The sequence below is a fragment of the Ornithodoros turicata genome, chromosome 8, assembly GCF_037126465.1.
Source record: "Ornithodoros turicata isolate Travis chromosome 8, ASM3712646v1, whole genome shotgun sequence".
NCBI classification, from domain to species: domain Eukaryota; kingdom Metazoa; phylum Arthropoda; class Arachnida; order Ixodida; family Argasidae; genus Ornithodoros; species Ornithodoros turicata.
In genome coordinates, this window is record NC_088208.1 from 5,165,915 (window position 1) to 5,185,965 (window position 20,051).

A 20,051-nucleotide genomic window follows, 5' to 3' on the forward strand; every position below is an offset into this window, starting at 1 on the left:
CAGGCCACCGCGCATTGGGGAGAGGAATACACACCTCGGGAACTACTTTATTGATTCCAACAAGGAAAGATGCGGACCTCCGGCAAGTTGTTGTCGAGGGGGCGTGTTGGACTGACGACAACGACAGCAGGACTGAAAACCTGGTACCTGCACTCGCGTGCTTGCGCACGCGCACAATTCTTATTAGTAAGGATTACCTGTTCACTCCGTCGTATAGTCGCTTCCGTTTTTCCTGCCCCTCAACACTTCTTTCGTCTTCCCTCGTCATCCTTTCATGTGAACCTTTTTGGAATGGTGTAGGGTCCTGCACTCAACGCAGGGAAACATCCCACATCATCATCATCCATTCATCTATGTTGTTGTTGTTGTTGTCGTCAGCATACAACTATACAAACTTCAACTGGTCACACACCTGCTAATCTCCTGTTTAGGAGAAGTCTCAGGACAATATTCAGTTTTATGCACCCGAACGCGGTTGAAACACAGGGGAGGTACGCCGATACACTGAAGAGGACGCTTGCCAGTAACGAACTGGTTCTTGCAAGGGATTTTAGCAGCCACCCCAAGTGGATCAAATCAAGAGTAATTCGACAGCTGGGGAAGAGACCGCACCAAGTTGAAATAGAGTATGGTCCTTTGACAAGGAGTCATGTGGACCACATGCGTAAGTGTTCCTTAGAAGATCCAAGTGGTAGTGCCCGAGACAGGAAATCTTTTGCGCCGTACCCACCCGAAGAGCAGGACGGGGACTCCACTCAGAGTTCAAAAGTGCTTGAAGCAAGTTCATCATCATCTTCAGGCGACAGGTAGACTGAGTATCAGCTGCAGTCGTCTACCAGTACTTAGGACGTTGCTGGGTTGAGGAGAAGCACTCAAAGTTGTCGATCTCATGGGTGGTTTGGACTACCCTAATAAGGGGCAGGTGTAAGCGGGCCAGGGACTGTAGGTACGTGCATTTTAGTGCCCATTTCATACGCGTTCACGCGAGACAGAAACCATAGCCCCTTCCAGTAAGTGGTCCTTGACGGCATCGTCCCCAAATTTCCATTTGAGTGCGACACATCTGAACTCTCCAATAAACGGCTGGGTAGACTCGTTGTCTCCGTGTGCGGAAACGATGACGCAGTACTGGGAGACCAGCGGCACGGCCGAGTGGATAAAAGCGTCCGCTCGTTGGGCTTAGACAATGCTCAAGATTGGGAGGTGGTGGGTTCGAATCCTACTACCAGCTGTGCTATCTCAATTTCTCTTTCGCTTTTCCGGTAGACTTTCCGGACGAATGTTGGCACAGTTCTCCCTCAAGTAGGCCCAGGACGCATCACACTGTCTCCCACTCCTCCCTGCTGTCCTGCATCCATCTGTCCACATCTGTGCACCGTTCATGGTCACAGTTGCTTCGCGGCGCTAACACGGAATTAAAAAGAAAAGTATTGAAAGAATACTCAGCGCCTGCTCCAGCAAGTCCGGTGTCTTTGTAGTTGTCTCCAAGGTTTAGTTTAGCCCTTCGACATCTAGGCAGTGCAGAAGTATTGCCCTTTTCTGAGCCGACGTGAATGCTGCATCGGCGATTGCATTCAAGTAGCTCTGGAAAATTACTCATTGTAGTTCCAGCCATCAGCCCCATCTCACCATCGTCTCTTTATGTGTGCGTGTGTGTAGTTCCGGCCCTCCGGTAGCGCAGGAATAGTAATGGAGGCTGTAGCCCTGATATCCCGTGGTCACCGATACGTTTTTTTTTACACCCTCGTTGCTATTACGTTCTGCTGTCCCGAAGGAACTGCCACTCCAGATCCGAAAACCAACAACAACGTTCATTCGCGCTCCATGATGAGTGGAGTGTGATCTTGTGCCGTAGCGTGATGGACCTTTTCGTAAACCTCACGTTTACGGGAAAAGGCGGTAGCGGAAAGTTGCCAAAGCTTCAGCTTGGGTAACGAAGAAACTCGACACATACGGCGAATTTAAGTGGTCGTTTCGTGGCGACACGGTCTAGCGCTCGGAAATTGTTAGGTCGGCGCCCGCGCTGGATCACGTGACCGTTGCCACCCGAACATGAGTGCCAGGAATCTATAGCGGTTTCGGTCGCTTCGATCACACTACGGGCATCGCGGTTGCTCGCCTTTGCATTCCGTCGTCTGCTAACCAATGTGAACTTGGACGTGCGCCAATGAGGGCCCTCGCCACCTTCGCGGTGAAGACGTGACGACACCGTATATAGTGGGGCAATGCGCTGCCTGGTCGCTTAGAGGCTGGGCGAAATAAAAAAGTGCTAGCTGGCAAATTCCTTGCGTTCAGAAAGCGTCACGAGAGCACGCGAGACCAAACGAATATGACTGATCGGGATCTCGCAAAAAAAGAAAAAAGAAAAGAAAACAAAAAGGTTCCCACGAAATGATCACTCGAATTCGCCATCAGAATGGTGCTTTTGATCTGTCATCTGTGCGTCTTGTTTCCTCTTTGCTCAAGCTCATGGCTCTACTCATCGTGCACTTGATCCACCTGCTTACCTAGTCTACGCCATCTTATTCATTCGCGCTGTTTCCGCTTATACTGTTTAGTAAATAAAACCGGAGAACAAACAGTGAAGAAGTTACAGATACAAATCAAGTAGTACAACCAGGGGCGAATCAAAGATTTTCCAAGGGCGGCGCGGGTCCGCTATGGACAAGTGCCAAGTGCATGCTGAGATTGATCCGTTTAACCCTATGTTCAAGTCTGGAATTGACGGGGGGGGGGGGGGGGTCCGGACACCTGGACCCCCCGCGATCCGCGCCTGGGTACAACTAGTAAGTAGAGTTAAGTACTGATCAGCGCCATATCAGTTCACCAAGTATGGTATCACGTGAATCAGCAAACCCACGATAGAGCAAACCCACGTGAAAGATGTCCAGTACTTACAGAGGTTCACTCTGGGTCTTGAATGAGATTGCCAAATGATCCTCAAGTTGGTGACAAAGAGCTTTCCTGCAAAGACAGGCAAGACGAAAGCATTTGTTAATACGCGTCCCACAGGTCGCACCTTTAAAATGCCAGCACGCACTAAATCCCGTGTCTTCATGTCATTGCAATTCACGTGCCTTCTCAAAAAATATTGTTTACCTATCTGAAATGGAAGTACATAAAATAAAATTAACTTCTACTTTCGAGAAGTATTACGTCGTAGGTGGTGTCAGCCGACATTGCTCCTCGGAAGTCGATTTCCGCTCCCTCACCACTTCCAACGTTGGGTGATGAGCAGAGACGCACGCGCTGTTGCTCGGGGAGAGACGTCGGAACTCCCGATGACATTCCCTACTCTCGGAGAATCAGAAAGTATCGAGTTTTGTGGCTTCTTTAGAATGCTCATGAAGGCACATAATCTCCCTTGCCTTGACGGTATTTCGTTTCGCGCACTCAGCCTTGATCTTTACAGAAGATGGTTTATAATACGAAATAAAATAAATGCCATTAGAGAGACTTTAAAGGTGTAGTATAACGCTTTCACATAGCTTTCGTTCCGTCTCTTTTTCGTTTTTGGCAGCAGCGGATTGTGAGACAAATACCGTGCTATTTTTTTTTCTTTTCCTTTGCTACAAGAACAACGATCCTGGCTGACCTGCATTACGCGCGCCAGACCGTTAATCTGCATTTTTTTTTCGAGGATTCCCCTCCCTCCTTCTTAGATGAGACAATGGGCGCGCAAAGTAGCTGCTCTACCATACGCGCTCGTGTGCTCTGTCCCTCGTTCTCCTGTGCCTCTACTAAACGGTCTTTCAAAACCAGTGCCCCGGCGAAGTTTCTAATGCAGCTCATTGGTTTTCCGACCTCCCCTTCTTCCATATGTCACGAATCCAGAGCAGCACTTACGCGCACCGACTTGCAAGCTGGAGCGCGAGAGCTCATCAAGAGCGCCATGCTTCAGAAGGGGAGTGACACCGTTTAGTTAAAAGGGGGGGGGGGGTTCCTTGCGCTCTGGAGCCGCTACTTAACGCACCCCATGATTGAGACTGACTCCAACTCCGTGACGCAGCAGGACTCAATAGACCTATCCCTGTTTACAAACAAACGACGTCAGATGGTACGACAGCGCCGCCACTTGGTAGAGAGGAACTAATCAGTAAGTCACAAGAAAGCCACGTTTGACTGTGGACTCACATAGTGTGATATTTTTTTTTCTAATTCTTTACATATGATTATAGGCATATAGGCCTTAATTGTTCTTCTCGTAGCGGTAGTCCTATCTTTTCGGTAGTCCTTCCTAAAGATGGCTACCGGCCTCCTCCATATTCTGGGCCTGAAGGGTACGAGTTTCTCTCGGAGTGCACGTGGTGTCTCTATACAAAACAAGCGCGCAGAGCCGTTGATAGAGTGAGTTTGGCCATTAGGAGGAGCCTAACTTAAACCGCGTCATGCGACGTCACGGCTGAATGACCTCCCTCGTCGCGCTCTATTGTTGACCAGTCGTCAAACGGTCGCCGACGCCATTGTTGATGCAAAGCGTTGGTCACGATGCAAGGGGGAAGACACGTGCGGACCGCGTCCTTCCAGAACCCTTCGTCCTTGAATCCTTCCAGCTTGGAAACAAATCACCATTTCATAGGCGCCTGTGGGTCATGAGTTGGCGACCCTAGGTAGATTACATTGAGCGCGACAAAAGTACACGTCGACTAGTGGGTGAACTGCATCAAGACTGCGCCTACCTGCTGGCTGATAAGCGGATTTCGCTTGGATTCGGGCTTTTTAGACTGTGCAACACCGACCCTGACGTCAAACTAGGCTCCGCCCGTGAAGCGGCAAAAGATCAAAAGATTGCCAAACTCTCTATACACCGGGTGTCCACGCTAAGTGTGGACAGATTTTTTAAAAATATATCAATCACTTTTTCCGAGATGAAATCAATTGCAATATAGCATATGCTGAAGGGCACTCCCTAGGGGGGGGGGCATTAACAGACTCCTAAGGCAATGTCTTAATTAACTTTCAATAATTAACTTTTTTAATTATAAAAGCTACGAAGTTGCTCCAATGAGAACATCTGATCTCTTCGGTCACCAGATACCAAAACCGTTTTCAGAACAAAAATCGTTCGGTAGATCGTCTGCAAAAGATTTGTGAAGGAACGCCATTTTTTTCTTTATTTGGTTTATTGCGCATCTTCAAAGAAGCGGCTTTCCTTTACCCCCAGTGTGAGAGAGTGAAAGAGCACAGTGCCGCCTCATGCGTCGAAGATTAGCTTTAACTTGCGGAAACAAAACAAAAACACAAATCTATCGGGTGACTCTATCGCGACTGCCCTTATCTTGGGCTGCATTTTCTGTTTTCTTTTAATCTTTTTCCAGGACGCAAGAGGCGATAGTGTGCTCTTTCATCCTCTCGTATTGGGGACGAAGGAAAGACGCGTCTCTAGAGATGCGGAATGAATAAAATAAAGAAAAAAATGGCGTTCCTTCACGAATTTTTTGCGGACGATCTATCGAACGGATTTTTGTTCTGAAAATGGCTTTGGTATCTGGTGACCGAAGAGATCAGATGATCTCATTGGAGCAACTTCGCAGCTTTTATAATTAAAAAGTTAATTATTGAAAATTAATTAAGACATTGCCTTAGGAGTCTGTTAATGCCCCCCTAGGGAGTGCCCTTCAGCATATGCTATATTGCAATTGATTTCATCTCGGAAAAAGTGATTGATATATTTTTAAAAAATCTGTTCACACTTAGCGTGGACACCCTGTATACGGCTGTGCAAGCGCGAACTAAGTCCTATAATAACAAACCACATTCCGCACAGGATTGCGACATCGACTTTCAGACGGTGCAACTCTTGGGATGAAGACACGAAGCCCTCTTTTCTTTCTGCGGTGGACTGGGCACGCAAATGAAGACACGAAGGCGAATAAAAACGTGACCTCATTTGTGCGTATCACAAATACTATACTACCACCAAAGAAAGAAAGAAATACAAAGAAGCCACTCGTGACTTTCGTGAAAGAATATGGCTTTGTGAAACGGTTGTGTTCTCCGTCCGCGCTGTTTCGGTTTCACTCTGTCTACCAACGTCATGATTACGTCACGGTGACGTTTCTTCGGTATATGTCTATTCGTCAAAAAACGCCCACACTGAATCTCGTTTCCGACCAGCCATTCTGCCGAAAATTAACTTAACGGTCAATGAGAAGACTGAAAACAAAACAGCAGCGCGGTTGCAAAGTTTAGGATCCCGAAGCTGTTCCAAGTTTTAAGTTACTTTTATTTTGCTTTTCACTCACGTCCACATATTTTCTCGCTTTCTCTCCGCTTCTTTCGTGGCATTTTGTGCCATAAAACGTGACATTCAATCAATGACAGTATTCTATTCAGGAATTAAAGAACCGCTGCCATTGAAATGATAAGCTGAACTATTGTGAGCCCACGGGGAGTAAGGTGTAAAGCGTTCGAATTGTTGGACACAAACGAAAACGATCTAAGCGTGTTGAACTCCTCCGCAGTCAACTCAAGGTCTGAAGGACTTCGTTAGTAACTTAGCTACATTTTTCACGCGGTAACTTGACTCGTAACGAGTTCATTTTGACGGGTAACTTCTCGATCTAATGCTCGTGTGCGGGTTTCGCGCGCATATACCTATATGCGTACAAACAACCATGACAGTTTTCAATTCACCTTTATCGCCACTGTTCCCTTTGGTGTCTTCGACAGCATCGAGCCTGTCGAATTGTTCTTCGCCTGGACCATACTGGAGCTCCCTGAATGGTATGGACATTAAAAAAAATTAGGGATGGGACGAATCCAGATTTTTTTAGAATACAAATCCGAATCCAAGGAAGGTTCTGCGAATCCACGAATCTTACGAATCTCGAATCTTTCGAATCATTTCTTTAAAAAAAAAAGAGTCTAAAAAGTCAAGAAAAAAAATACTGAGAAGCGTTTTGAAGCAGAATATGATAAATGTGTTTAACGAATAAATAAATAAATAAATAACGTCGTCATCATATCATGATCATTGACTACAAAAATTACGTCAATTCTCGAGTACGAATTATTTCCATAAAGTCAAAGCAACAATCAAAATCCAAACCATATTATATTTTTAAACTCGTAATGTAACAGTTCCTGCCTGAACTCTGTCAGTACAGAGCAATGTAAACAAAGAAACAAGAAAAATCCGGTCGGCCATTGAGGCTTTCGGCGATCCCCGCCGGAGTCGCCAATTTGAAAAAGAAACGAACAAACGTGGTTGGTGGATTCGAAAGATTCGATTCGCCTTTTTAAGGACAGTGGGATTCGGATTCACGAATCTCGAATCCTTGCCTAGCATTCGTGGATCCGAGGATTCGCGGATCCGGTTGGCACATCCCTAACTATATATACAGGGTGTCCCAGAAAACGTGTCATTGAATTATAATAAAAAAACTACACCACCTAGAGTCATGCGGTCAATGGCATTTGTTCTTACTGGGTTTTTTGCCACCTCCTCATGTGACTGTCGTGTAACGTAAGTTTAATTAAGTAAATTTTTGCGAGCTTAAGTAGGAAAGTTGCCTACTAAAGGTAACTTTTTTACCCCACCAATATGAACAGCGTGTCTAATTTAGTCAAACTGATGACAATTGACAGGGATATTCAGAAGCTATCCCATCGGAAAATATAGCCGAACATCATGCTCTACGGAGGTCGCACAGAATAGCGCACGATGAATTTTTCAGCGCAATCTTTGTCAGTCCGACGAAAGGAGGTTGGAAACCCAGCCCTCCCCGACGTCGCAGAGGGAGATAAAATAGGCACGGCTTATCATGTCCGACTTTCGCTGGGATAACGCTTTCCCTCTCCCAATTTTAGGAACTGTTACTTTTTCTACTATCACTCTGTGGGCTGGCTTCGGAACCCCCTTTCGTCGCACCGAGAGCGATTGCGCTCAAAAAGTCGTCGCGCGCTATGGTCCGGTGCTCCGAAAAGCATCATATTCGGCTATTTTCTCCGATGGGATAGCTCGTGAATATCACTGCGAATTATCATGGATTTGAGTGAATTCGGCACGCTCTTCATATTGGTGGGGTAAAAAAGTGGCCTTTACTTGGCAAATTTCCGAGTTCAGTTCGTAAATATTTACAGAATTAAACTTGGAGTACATGACATTCCCATTAGGAGGTGGCAAAAACCTAATAAGAACAAATGCTTTTGACCGCATGATTCTAGGTAGCATTGTTTTTTTTTATTATAATTCAATGACACGTTTTCTGGGACACCCTGTATACAGGGTGTTTCAAAAAACGTGTCATTCGGACTTTATAAAAAAACGGGGCGACGGAAAAATACGGGGTAAACGGCACTCGTGTGGCAACTGAATTTGCCACCTTGAAAAAATATTTTCATTTGATTTTAATTCAAATAAATTGATTTTTTTAATTGAACTCCAAAATTTCCCAAGTCAACCTAACGTTTTTTTTTTACAGAATTAGAGAGCCCGTAGCGAACTTAGTCAGATCCACTCAGAAATCCGCTCGATATTGCAAATGGAACTGCCCAAAAAAAGTCCCGAAATTGAGGCTTCAAAGTTTCGGGTATTCAACGGCGCACCAAATCAGACGCAAAGATTCGTGGAAAGGAGGACGTGCTCCTGCCCCCATGAAATATAGAAGGTCGAAAAAGCACAGGGCGGGAAAAAAGAGGCGGAATCATTTTTGTTTGCCGCTTATCAACGTATGGTGGAATGTCACCTGCCTTGTTATCTGCGCGTCTTGTGCTGCACGCCGGTCCGGCGATAAGCTGTTCTAGCTTCATGGGGGCAGGAGCATGTCCTCCTCTCCACGAATATTTGCGTCTGATTTGGTGCGCTGCTGAATACCCGAAACTCTGATGAGTCAGTTTCGGGACTTTTTTTGGGCAGTTCCATTTGTAATATCGAGCGGATTTCTTAGTGGATCTGACTAAGTTCGCTACGGGCTCTCTAATTCTTTAAAAAAAACGTTAGGTTGACTTGGGAAAATTTGGAGTTCAATTAAAGAAATTCAATTTATTTTAATTAAAATCAAATGAAAATATTTTTTCAAGGTGGCAAATTCAGTTGCCACACAAATGCCGTTTACCCTGTATTTTTCCGTCGTCCCGTTTTTTTATAAAGTCCGAATGACACGTTTTTCGAAACACCCTGTATATATATACATAAAGGGTATTTTATCACTCAGTTGATCATGGGAACATATTCGGGAGCATAGCCCTCTAGCTCCTTCCCCCGCATAGAATTACACTCTTAAAAATGAACTTCGCCACATAGCACGCTCCAAGTCAACCATCATCCCGGGTGATATCGTTCCCTTCCTTAATTTGTTGAAAACGGGAGGCGTACGCCTTTTTGTGACACTTATGCAGAAATGTTAATTGTCACAAAAAGGCGTACGCCTCCCGTTTTCCACAAATCGTGTGAGAGAACGATCTCACTCGGGATGATGATGACTTGGAGCGTGCTATGTGGTGAAGTTCATTTTTAAGAGTGTACAATGTACAATTGTGGTGTTTAAGACAGCTTCCTTGATATCTTCAGAAATAGATATATCGCAGGTTGAAAACAAACACTGGTTCCTGTGTTGCATTTCGTGTTTTTCTATCGCTCACCTGCAGTCACCATGTGGGCACTACAGAGGAAGGAAAGTCGGAGGACGAAGCTCTATGGTATGGTATGGTATCGTATCGTATGATATGGTGTGGTATGGTATGGTATGGTATGGGCTGCATGCGTGGCCGTGGAGGGCCAACATTAGTCTTCTTCACGGGATTTCCACATGTACTTGCCTCCACGGCTTCTTTTTTGTTCGATGGAAAGAAGGCAGAGGGTGCAGGCAAGTTAGTATAGACTCATGGCAGGGGACCGAGAGACACGAAAGAATTTGTCTTCCGTCCTTTTTGTTCCGTGTCTCTCTGTCCCCTGCCATGAGCAGTGGCGTAGCCAGACCTCCAAGGTAGGGGGGGGGGGGGGCTCGATACGAAAACTCGCACCACTCCCCCCCCCCCCCCTGGGAGGAAGGGAAGCACACATACTTGTGCACACTGCAAAGTGCGGATGCAAAAAAAAAAAAAAAGGAACGAAAATAGTCTATTTGGACGTTCACAATACGATTCCATGTATAGGCTGTCATGACCAATGAGGTGGTGTCACGAGATTGGAAGTATTTTGAAAAGCTCATACTTTGAAAACCATTCAAGAGTGCTTCTTAGATAGACGCCATGAACTGCAAGAACTTTCGCGATCGTCACTCTGGTCCCCCCTCCCTCCCCCACATATTATGTTCTCCTGGGATTTACACGATTTGCGTGGGTCGGTCCGTGGGCAGGTTCATGCAGGCTCAAGCCCCCCCCCCTAGCCCCCCCCCCCCCGTGGCTACGCCACTGGCCATGAGGCAGTTTAACGAGTTCGGGTTAAACTTGCTTAAATGGAACCCTCCAAGGAAAAACGATGTTTAAGTCGAAAACATTACGTCTGAGTAAAACAAGTCACTGATACCGCGGTAAATGCGATATAGGTAGACGAATCTTTTCAAATACTGCCTCAGTGGCTCTATAAAGGGAACTGCTCCCTATTGAACCTTGACTTTGCTAAATTGGGTCATAAAAAGAAATTTTTTACTTTGCACATCACAACTCAGAGGCACGCCGGCGCCACGTCAAAGTTGCCTACGTTTGAAACAATTTATTGAAACTTCTGTGATACGATGGTGGTTCCATAAGTTTCCGGCCCGAGGTAGAAAATGCGCGCGAATTTGAAAATGCGATTAAGGAGGCGTGGCGCCATCTGTTGGAGGGCCGGAGCACCACCCTCAACCCTCTCCATGCTTTTGTCGGTTGGAGAGCGGCATTTCAAACAGTCAGGGTGCACTCTTCAGTTAAAATGGAAAAAAATCGAGTACCGCGCTGTGATAAAATTCTTGACAAAAGAGGGACTTTCGCATACAGAAATTAAAGCGCGACTGGACAACGTGTACAGGGAAGCTTCTCCGTCGTACACAACGGTAAAAGACTGGGGTAAGCAGTTTCGACTGGGGCGAGAGTTCACTGAAGATGATCCACGCGATGGTCGTCCAGTGGAAGTGGTGACACAAGAAAATCTGTCTCTTGTCGAGGAGGAAGTGCTGAGCGACAGGCGTTTGGCCCTCTCCCCCTTGGCCCTCTCGATACGCCCATGGTCTCAAGGACATCCATTTCGGATGTGCACATTGGATATAGTGTTCCCTCTGGGAGAGCAGGATGCCAACGTAGCTCTCGCTCCTCCAACGATGCACACAAATCAAGTCCCTTTCATCTCGAATCAATGGCCACGTCTGCTTGCAGTTGCAACTGAATTATAATTTATGTGTGTCTCCATCCGTGGCCGATCCGGGGGGGGGGGGGGGGGGAGGGGCGGAGCGGTTCGGCGGTCGTTCCCCCCCAAAAAAAAACACCACCACCAACAAAAGAAACGTGAGTTTCGGAACCAAACCGAAACCAAAGCCATCGTCGAGCAATAGATTATTTGACAAAGAACAAAAAAAGAAAGAGTTCCTCAAAAAGGTTCTCGCTAAAACGCAGCACGTCACCATGTTCCCCAAAACGTCATTTCTCTGTTTCACCTGTCTTCCCTATCTCTAGTAAACACGACTTCACTGGACTCGCTAAACTGATGGGCAACTTTGCAGGGGACTCTCGTTTTGAGAAAAATCACTTACTGGTTTGTAACGTCGAAACGAACATCTCTATCTTGCCAAAGCACATCATTCATTGCCATTCTGAAAAGATACTGAGAAGAGTCTTCTCTTTGCCACTGTACCTAAAGTTTCTTCAGAGCGCCATGGTAACGCCGGAAGCACATGGTGGGCTACTTCCTGGCGCTTTCATCGTCATCATCATTCATCAGCAGCGCCATTCCAAACATAAAATCGGAGCTCTGTCGTTTGTGGAGTGTTGCGTTTTGTTTACGTTTTCAATAGAAACGGTGTCATCAAAGCACATCTCGTATGTAATGTTTGTCACCGTGCTAGATCATCTGCATGTTATGCCCACGTAACATACAAATTTCAGAAATTCTTGTTCTTCCGGGTGTCTTTTGTGGTCTGCGTGAGATGAGATGACTGTGTGTGTGGCAAACCTTGCTTACTGACGGACGGTGTGTCTTTCAGACAGTATGGGCATCGAAGAAGATGCCAAACTTCACAGAGACTCGCCGAATGCCATAGAGGCCCGTGGGGCTAGAGATCGGGGCAGGGAGAGAGAAAAGAGGCACAGGTAACATACACTCGCATGACCTATGCTTTCCATTTGTTTTATAAAAAGAATGCCAACAAATGTTTACGTGCATAAGACAGAGACAAAACCCTCCAGAGTGGGAATCTTTGCTCACAACCAGGCCACAGTCAGATATCTTTCAACATTAAGGGTTCCTCGTTATGGCATTGAACCTATATCGTGTCTACAGTCACGTTTTGCGGTGATGTTTGGTCAAGTTGGTTGCGTTGGAAGTGGTAATTAAGTAGACTGCCATGACCATAAATCTTCTGTACATTCAGAGAGTGACAAGCTGTGTAAAACTTAGCACACTTGAAGGATGTCGAACATAACCCAACCTGAACGCATATTAAGTAGCTTAAACTAACAGTGTGATTTTGTCTGTCACTGTGTGTGTATATGAGCAGCGGTGCACCACACACGCTGGTAATACCTGCTGTAACAGAATTTAGTTTAGTTAGTTTATTGTATTATGCAACAAATCTTAGTTGTAATTAATACCCAGTCTGCATGAACTGGGAACCTCGTATTTCAACTTATGCATGCTGTGGTCACTTGACATGCTATTTCAAATATGCTTTACTAACTGGAGGAAACTGAAAATGCATGGAACATGGAGCGACAGATAAAACAAAACAAATCCTCAGACACAGCAGAGTTTATTTAATGAGCAGCCCACTATATATTCGAATATTGAAGAAGGGGGACAATGGCAGTAAGGGAAGGGTTGCTGATGACATTTCCTCTGGAGGTAACCCCTACAGATTCTCGTAACAGCCTGCGGCATTTCTCACACTCACAGTAGAGGACCATGTTCTCATCAGAAAGGGGCTTACAACAACCTTGACATCGCTGTAGGTGCACTACCGGTTCCGAGAACCCATGCACCGCTCATTAATGCATCGGCCAGTCGGGCACACATATGAAAACCCGCATTCCCGGGGAATAGAGTACAGCACATATTATCTACATTGAACAAAGGGTTGTCTGTGGTTGACACCACAACCGTTACGCTGCAGAGGAAAGGGAGTTAGATGGCATAAGTGAAAGCTGAAAAATCAACCTTCACCCCATAATTTTTAAAAAATGTTTTATTTAACTATAATACCGGCCGACTGAGGTCGGCCAAGGCATGGATGTACAACATTTCACTAAGTCGCATATATAGTATCTAATCCATCACAAAAAGACGACTGGTCATATACAACACTGTTAGGAAGAGTATTCCATTCAATAGTGGTGCTGTGAACGAAAGAATACTGATAACAATTCACCCTCGGTCGAAAAGTGTCTACATACTGGCAATGGCGAATTCTGCTCTGTTGAATGGAACTCAGCGAAAACAAATTTCGATCAATTTGCCAGTTAAAATCTGAAGAAACAGCTTCAGTCTATGCAATCTGTGAGGGTGTGCCAAAGGCTCACGACTAACCTGTTTGTATAGAGCACCTTTTTGCACCTATGTTGTGGGACACTGTATAATAAAACGGAATAACGGCCACATTGCGGTATTTTTCCTCTGGCATCCTTTGTCTTGGTTGAACATTACATAATAATTTTCGTCATTACGTAATAATATTATTCCCTGAACATCTCGCTATTGCTCAGGTATGTTCCTGACCTCGTTGAGGTTCATTTGGTTCCCTCCCAGATGGGAGTGGGGCTTTCTTGTACTGATTTTCTTCGAGTGTTTCAGCTTTACTTGGAATCTACTGTTGCTGCAAAGCATAGATTGAGAAGTTACCTGTCAAAAAGAACTCGTTACAAGTTAAGTTACCGTGTGCAAAATGTAACTAAGTTAATAACTAAGTTCTTCAGACTGAAATGTAACTCTCAGTTACTGAGTTACTTTAAAAAAGAACGAGTTACTTCCAAGTTACTTCGGACACAAAATAGCATTACGCAGGTGCAGCGCGCGTGAGCAGTTGAGTTAGACCTTGAGTTACCTGCGGAGGAGTGCAACACGCTTAGATCATTTTCGTTTATGTCGAACAATAGACCTCTCCCTGTTTGTAAACAAATGACATCATAGTGTTTGACAGCGCCAAAATTTGGTAGATTTGAACTATGCTCGAAGCTAGAGGTGAACAAGTTCACGCCTGAAAGCCACGGTCTGGAGGGGATTACGATATGGTCCCTTAAAGGGACGCGACCCTGGGTCCTACTTTTCTTTCAATAGGAAGCAGCGAACAAGTGCCCGTTCCTGGAACCCAGCCCTCTCCCTGCGATTTGTTTCGGTTTCAGTCTGTCTACCAATGTCATGATGACGTTTCTCTGGTAGGGGTCTATTCGAACGTTTTGCATCTTTACTCCCTGTGGGCGCACAATGGTTCAGCTTCATTTCAATGGCAGCGATTGTTACTTCCTGAATAAAATACCGTCATTCATTGAATATCACGTTTTATGGCACAAAATGCCACGGAGGAACTGGAGAGAAAGCAAGAAAATATGTGGGTGTGAGCGAAAAGCGAGTTAAAAATAACTTGGAACTTCACTTAAGTTACTTTGGCAAAGTTACCTGAAAAAGGAACTAGTTCCTCTGAAAGTTACCACGGCGCAAAAGTACTGAGTTAAGTTACAAGTTACCAAAAAAAGGAACTTAGTTACAGTAACGAGTTACCTCGAACTCTTCTGCAAAGAACCAAATTTAAAGAAACAAAAATAAAAATTGTTCATGCATTGTTTCGACTGTTGCCCCTGCCCTAGCTGAAATTTTCTCGAATGTTTTCGATAATAAGTTACACTCACGCATCACTTGCAACACAGGCCCCATTCGCCGATATGTGGATGATATTATCTGTGTTTCAGCTGCTGAATTTGAATCTGGATGTTTTGATAGTGTACTTGCCCAGGTTGCGACTATATCCCCCGAGCTCAAGTTTCCTTCCAAACAACCATCTTTTTTGGCACGCTTAAGTTTTTTTACTTAAAGCTCGCGTGCAAACCCAGGTTGTGCCAGTCTTTTGGAAAGGAGGACGCCAAACAAGTCCTACTGGAATCTAGTTCGCATTTGCAAATACTCAAGTCTGGCATTGCCGCATCTCTCCTAAAATCTGCCACTTGGGCGATGAAGGAAAAAATACACAGTCCACTCTGGTAGTAGTGGGAACACAATTATTATTGACAACCTTTACCAATTACAACAAGATCAAAAGTACTCCTAAGGCGAGCACCCAGTTTTATCACTGACAGCCTTTATTTTGTTACCACATGGTGACTGACAATGCCGGTTAAGTTTCTGCCCACTGACATGTAAGGCATGTCACCATACGGGGTACACCGGATCATTCTGCATCTCTGCAGAGTCCCAATTTCCCACTCTGAAAGTGGCAACATGTGTCGAAATTCAGTGTAGGCACTTCGATGTCCTCCATTATTCACTGCTTGACAGGGAGAAAGCAACGAAGAAGGAAAAAAAACAACAGAAAACCAGACAGCGCTGACCTCGAGAGTACTGACCTCGACAATGCTGACCTCTCCCCTTTGAACCGTAATGACATCACTGATGACGTTTTTTCCTCCTCATTCTCGTTTGACCCTGCGGAGCAAGCCAAAAAAGAGCGCGCTCGGCGATGTACATCGGAGGAGTAGAAGAGTACATTTTGAGAGACATTTAGTCTGAATTGTTGGGAAGGCATGTGGTGTTGGTGTCATTCTGAAAATGATCATTTTACTTACTTACTTCTTTGTTGTACTTTAGTGCATGCTTTTTGAGGTCAATACTTCCTTAATGCTTTTAAGTTCTATAAATTTTTGGTGTACATGCCTGTCCCCATCACGTGAGATACTGATGTTTCAGCGAGTTTCTTGAAAATGAGTAGATATTACTGCACTTTCTTAGTGCAGTATGAGTCACATTTGTATGTGAGGCTCTTAAATAATATAAGTATGGTAATATTTGCAAGCAAAATTGTCTCATGCAGCATGTTGTATAAATTGACAGCACTATATATGCAGAATACGTGGATATCATTTCAGATCCCGTTCTCGAAGTAAAGAACGTCGGAAGCGGTCGAGGAGCAGGGACAAGAGGTAGGTTGACTGCTGATTCTGATAGCCAACCTTAATTGATTGATTTCAGAATTATTTTCAGCACAAAAGCAACATTTTAACACTGATGATTACTTACACAATGCACAATGTAACAGACGTTGTTCAAAGCAATAAAACCCCAGGGCCAGGACCAAAAAAGTAGACGCTTGGGGTAATTAAGAATTACTTTTCTGCATGAAAGAACTGATGTTCTGAGGCTGGAACAACATAGAAGGGACAAATACATACAAAGCCTCAAATTGCCTGAGAAATTAACGAAGAAAGATGAAAGTCACTGAAAAGGTTAGCCAGCTGTAGGACTCGAACCCACATCTTCTGGATTACCGGTCCAGGGCTCTACCAATTGAGCTAAGCTAACACGCCTTCTCAGCGACTTCCAGGGTGCGTCATCTGAAGGGACAAACCAGTCACTCTCTCTCACTCATCCTCCTTTCACTCTTACATTTTTCCTCACTCTCATGTTCAACCGTTGCCGCTTGCGTCGATCCCTGTCGTACGAATGTGTGTGTGAGTGAGCAAAAATGTAAGAGTGAAAGGAGGATGAGTGAGAGAGAGTGACTGCTTTGTCCCTTCAGATGACGCACCCTGGAAGTCGCTGAGAAGGCGTGTTAGCTTAGCTCAATTGGTAGAGCCCTGGACAGGCAATACAGAAGATGTGGGTTCGAGTCCTACAGCTGGCTAACCTTTTCAGTGACTTTCATCTTTCTTAGTTACTTTTCTGCGTCATGTAGTTACTGAGCTACAACTTCTGTGACCAACAACGTCCAAGAAAAAAAGAAGCTCGTATCGTTCCTCTTGGTTACCGCAATCACATGACCTCCCCCACTAGGCAGTTCATTGGTTCATGATATCAGAGCAGGACCATTTTGGGTATCCAATTACAGTCTACACAGCAAAATAGGATACATCACAGAGTAGGATAGGATGTGTCCTCATAGGTAGCACACATTTTTTATAAAATGGTGGTTTCAATTTGTTGCAAACCATAGCACTATAATATACCTACATTATTGGCCCCATGAGAAAAAGCGTGAACAAAATGTCACACTTTGAAATCCCTGATCTGGAGATACCAGAGAACATCATCACGAGGATGAGATGAGGAAGTTCCTCGTGCCCTGCAAGATGTGTGATGTTAAGATAAATACAAATGTGTGTGAAGTTCATAACAAAGGGTATTTTATTTTGCTTCACGTAATCTCCCTCTTCATTGCATTCGTAGGTCAAGGTCTCGAAGTCGAGAGAGGAAGAAAGATCGCAGAGGGGAGAAGGCACGAGATGGAAAGGGTAGAGAGAAACGAAAAGACAAGAAAGACGAGAAACAAGACAAGTCATTAAGGACTTCAGATAAAAGGTCTGTCTGTTCCTGTGCACCATTTAGTTTATACGGTAGACTCTCGTTAATTCAAACTTCGAGGGACCACAGATTTTTGTTTGAATTGTCGAAAGTTTGAATTTGCAAAATTTTGCCTACAATTTATGCCGCGTGACAAAATTATGGTTCCTTATGTATGTATCCGCACATATGAATCACCTTTTTCAATGTTTCCTCTACTAAACACATCTGTCCCAGTGTCATTGACATTGTTGCTTGAAGATTTGAGGTAGACATTTCAGTATTTCCGATACTCGAAGATGGTCATAGTCGAAGACACGCGTAACGTATTTGCTCGCGTATAGAACGCACATTTGTTACTCAAAAGAAGGGGGTGAATCAAGGGGTGCGTCCAGGACGAGGGGAAAAAATTGAACTCAACAGTCACAGTACGCAAAACTTGCATTTTATTGCCAGAGGTCCGTGTCCATGTCGTGAAAAAGCGGGTTTAACCCGAAAAAGAAGAACCCTACGTATAATGCGACGACGCAAGGGTCTAAGAATGTCTCGAGTTTGGGATTCCAAGCTTTCTGTTGCGATTCGTTAGAGCTGCACTGCTGCGTGTTACGTTGTAGTGGATGAGGCAGTTAAGCGTAAAAAGGACAAACACAACGCAAGCCTCACAAAACTCATTTGTATACTTCAATTGAATGATTGCAGTTGATGGGTGTGGGTTCCCACCACTGGTGTCTTTTTTTTTGTTTTTCACCTATCATAATTCAGTTGACATGTGCTATGGATACACCTCGGAACCAACAGATAAATGCTTTGCTATACCCAATATTTTCCCGCATGTAGGGGATGACTGCAAGCATTAGTGTACACTAGTGTGGTAGCACACACTGCACATAGTGCACGTTAGCAACTTGCGCTAACTTATACTTCCTTTCACAGAGAGGGGGAACTTGACGATGAGGGAAACAAGCTGAAAAAAGAACCCCTTTCTTTGGAAGAAATAATGGCTAAGAAGAAAGCTGAAGAGGAGGCACGAAGTAAGGTATGTCATGGAAATTATATTTCCCACCCTTTCAGCTTCCTGCAGGATGTATGATAGAACTGCGCATTAATAGTTATGCTTTCTGCAAAGACTGGATAAGGTGCGAGGGGCGTCCTGTAAGGCCTAAGGTATAAGATGTGATGCAATACAGCTGTAACATTGTAACATTACATACATATTCCGTCATCCTTTCATGTCATAAATTGAGTTATATAGCAGCCCACTCTCATTCCATTTTCTGTGGCACTCTGTTGAACATTGCACATTGGTCATGTCAGAAGCAAATACAGTAAAACCCGCAGGTAGCGATGTCGCGAATAACGATATCCCTCGTAAAACGATGGTTCATGATTTTACCGTCAAAATATACATTGTTTCTACGGGGAAACGACCCGCGTACAGCGATGGGGGTAGTTCACTCCTTCTCCCTCATCTTGAGTCTTTTGCTCTCATGGATGGTATTGGAAATTGTGCGTGTGAATGCACGGTTAATGAAGCAGGTGTGATTGCTGGCTGCGATTTCGAGACAGTTGGTGTGTTGAATGTGTCTGCGTATTTTTCAACATTGGTGGTTACATGTTACTGGGTGCCATTGTACTGGATGCGTTGTTTTTGCTGATTTTGGCATTGACCAAGAAGTCTGCTAGGTTTTTTATGCATTGTTATGTAACTGCTATGGGATGGGTGAACCAACTCTTAAAGTAGCACAGAAGCGATTTTTAACACCTTGTTGTTTTCTTTCTACAAAGCGGTTACGTAAGCCAGTAAAATGCAACATGAAGAGTAATTCTCCCCACAGAGCCATAATTATCGCAGAAATTAAATTTTAAGTACGCCGCGAAAAGCGACCGTGCGCAGTTGTGGTGGAGAGCAGTACCAGGCACTGACGCTGTAGAGTCCGGGCTCACTGATTGGTTCAGGTCTGCTAGTCAGCTGTTCAGAGCTTTGAAAAAGCGTTGCCCGCAGAGAAATGCATGCGGGACAATGAAATCCTCCTTGCCCACGGTCACCCTTTCAAGTCCTAATCCCCCCTCCCCCGAGGGAGCAGGCTTACCGACTAGGAAAGAAGAAAGCCCTCACTAGCAAAAAGAAAAAGACAGGCACTGACCTCGACTGACTGTGCAGACGTTATGACGTCATAAGTCGTCCTTCTCCTCCTCGTGGCCCCCTGGGTGGTGTGTCAAGAGTGAACGAGTGCGGCTGTGTTTGTCTGTTTTTTTTTTTTTTTTCCTGGTAAAAAAAAGTTACTTGTATCGAAACCTTTTGTGCTGTTCGGCAAATTGACGCATATATGTACTTTCATAAGATGTCTTCAAGGGAGACTTCGGAACGATCTTTCAAAAAAAGAAAAAATTGCGCAACACTTCTGGTACATACAGTTGAACCTCTCAATAACGAACG

At 44.8% G+C, this 20,051-nt stretch overlaps 2 protein-coding genes across 3 annotated transcripts in view; one reads left to right on the plus strand and one right to left on the minus strand.

Annotated features, from left to right (window-relative positions):
* The window catches only part of LOC135366416 (Bardet-Biedl syndrome 5 protein homolog), a 58,411-nt gene extending 46,587 nt beyond the window's left edge, over positions 1-11,824 (minus strand). The window contains exons 1-3 of the mRNA XM_064599102.1: positions 11,670-11,824; positions 6,637-6,719; positions 2,899-2,964 (exon numbers count right to left, since the gene is read on the minus strand). Coding sequence (XP_064455172.1) covers positions 2,899-2,964; positions 6,637-6,719; positions 11,670-11,728 — 208 coding nt within the window. The 5' untranslated portion in view covers positions 11,729-11,824. The remainder of the gene's footprint in view (positions 1-2,898; positions 2,965-6,636; positions 6,720-11,669) is intronic.
* The window catches only part of LOC135366415 (probable ATP-dependent RNA helicase DDX23), a 55,799-nt gene continuing 47,524 nt past the window's right edge, over positions 11,777-20,051 (plus strand). The window contains exons 1-5 of one of the 2 annotated variants that reach the window (XM_064599100.1): positions 11,777-11,955; positions 12,124-12,225; positions 16,204-16,257; positions 17,501-17,632; positions 18,548-18,650. In XM_064599100.1, coding sequence (XP_064455170.1) covers positions 11,792-11,955; positions 12,124-12,225; positions 16,204-16,257; positions 17,501-17,632; positions 18,548-18,650 — 555 coding nt within the window. In that variant the 5' untranslated portion in view covers positions 11,777-11,791. Of the gene's footprint in view, positions 11,956-12,119; positions 12,226-16,203; positions 16,258-17,500; positions 17,633-18,547; positions 18,651-20,051 lie in introns of both variants that reach the window. The other variant, XM_064599101.1, reaches the window with a different exon arrangement.